This window comes from Parasteatoda tepidariorum, chromosome 9, assembly GCF_043381705.1.
Source record: "Parasteatoda tepidariorum isolate YZ-2023 chromosome 9, CAS_Ptep_4.0, whole genome shotgun sequence".
Classification (NCBI taxonomy): Eukaryota; Metazoa; Arthropoda; class Arachnida; order Araneae; family Theridiidae; genus Parasteatoda; species Parasteatoda tepidariorum.
In genome coordinates, this window is record NC_092212.1 from 66,620,530 (window position 1) to 66,621,812 (window position 1,283).

Consider the following 1,283-nt stretch of genomic DNA (forward strand, 5'->3'; position numbering starts at 1 on the left):
ATTGTCGAGAGATTTCACCGCTCTTTAAAACAATCAATTCGATGCCACACTGCAATACAGTGGACTGAGGTGTTACCTACCGTACTTCTAGGTCTTCGATCAGCGTTGAAAGAGGATCTGAATGCCTCTTCTGCCGAACTGGTATATGATACTGCTCTCCGTTTGCCAGGGGATTTCGTACAGTCAGTCAATCCATCTGACTGTAATGATGCTCCTACATTCGTGCATCAACTTAGAAACTGCATGTCAAAATTACGACCAGTTCCTACCAGCGCTCATTGCAAACAAACAGTCTTCGTACACAAAGAACTAAGAAACTCATCTCATGTTTTTCTCAGATCTGATGCTCCAAAGCCTTCTCTTGCACCAAAATTTTCAGGACCACATCAAGTACTAGCTCGATACGAAAAAACATTCAAAATCTTAGTAAACGAAAAAGAAGTTATTGTTAATATCGATCGCCTTAAACCGGCATTCATCTGGAAACCTGAAGCCCCTGTACCACATGCGTCATCAACATCGACTGAAACCACGAAGTCCGATTTAACAAATGCTACGACAACAACGCGCTCGGGACGTCGAGTACGCTTCAATCCGAAGTATTTGTAAGAAAGGTATCGTTAGCACTGGAGGGGGAGTACTGTGGTGACCTGCCTACTACAACTCAACGCTGCCAGTCTGGTATCCCATAGCAACGAAGAACACGAAAGAGAAACTAATGTTTTCTTTTTGCTTTTTGATAATTCTCCTGTTTTTCAATATGCACTTTATTATTATTATTTAAGGCTGTTTAATATATTATATTTTGTAATAAGAAGTTCGTCTACTTATTTATCACAAAAAGTATACCTCCACAATCAGTATAAGTATAGCATAAGTATTAAGTATAGCAAGTAAAAGTTTTTGGATAAACAAACTACTTAGAAGCTACTTTCCTTTTCATGTGTAACTTCGAAGACAATCTAATTACTATTCAAAAAATATGCAGAATGATAACAAAAACCCACCACTTAGTTGATGTCAAGACGTGGGTTATTTCCTTAGTCGTGCTGAACATATGATTTAAAACCTACAGTAGCAACCATTTTCATAATGAAAGCGATGACTAATGATATTTTTTCTAGATATGATTCATATGTTGATTGATTTTAAGTAGGTAGTAAAACTGTCATCGTAAAACTATGTAAATGTTTTAAAAAGTTTAATCTTTTCTCTGAAGATTGAATTAAAAGTATACTAAGTTATTTTATAAGATGCTTTTGTCGCCATGTATGTCAAAGTCA

The 1,283-nt window shown here is 36.5% G+C and overlaps 1 protein-coding gene across 1 annotated transcript in view; it reads left to right on the plus strand.

Moving 5' to 3' along the window:
- Positions 1-609, plus strand: part of LOC139426562 (uncharacterized) — a 4,673-nt gene extending 4,064 nt beyond the window's left edge. The window contains exon 2 of the mRNA XM_071185844.1: positions 92-609. Within this exon, the coding sequence (XP_071041945.1) occupies positions 92-609 (518 nt within the window). The remainder of the gene's footprint in view (positions 1-91) is intronic.
- Positions 610-1,283: the final 674 nt, after the last annotated feature.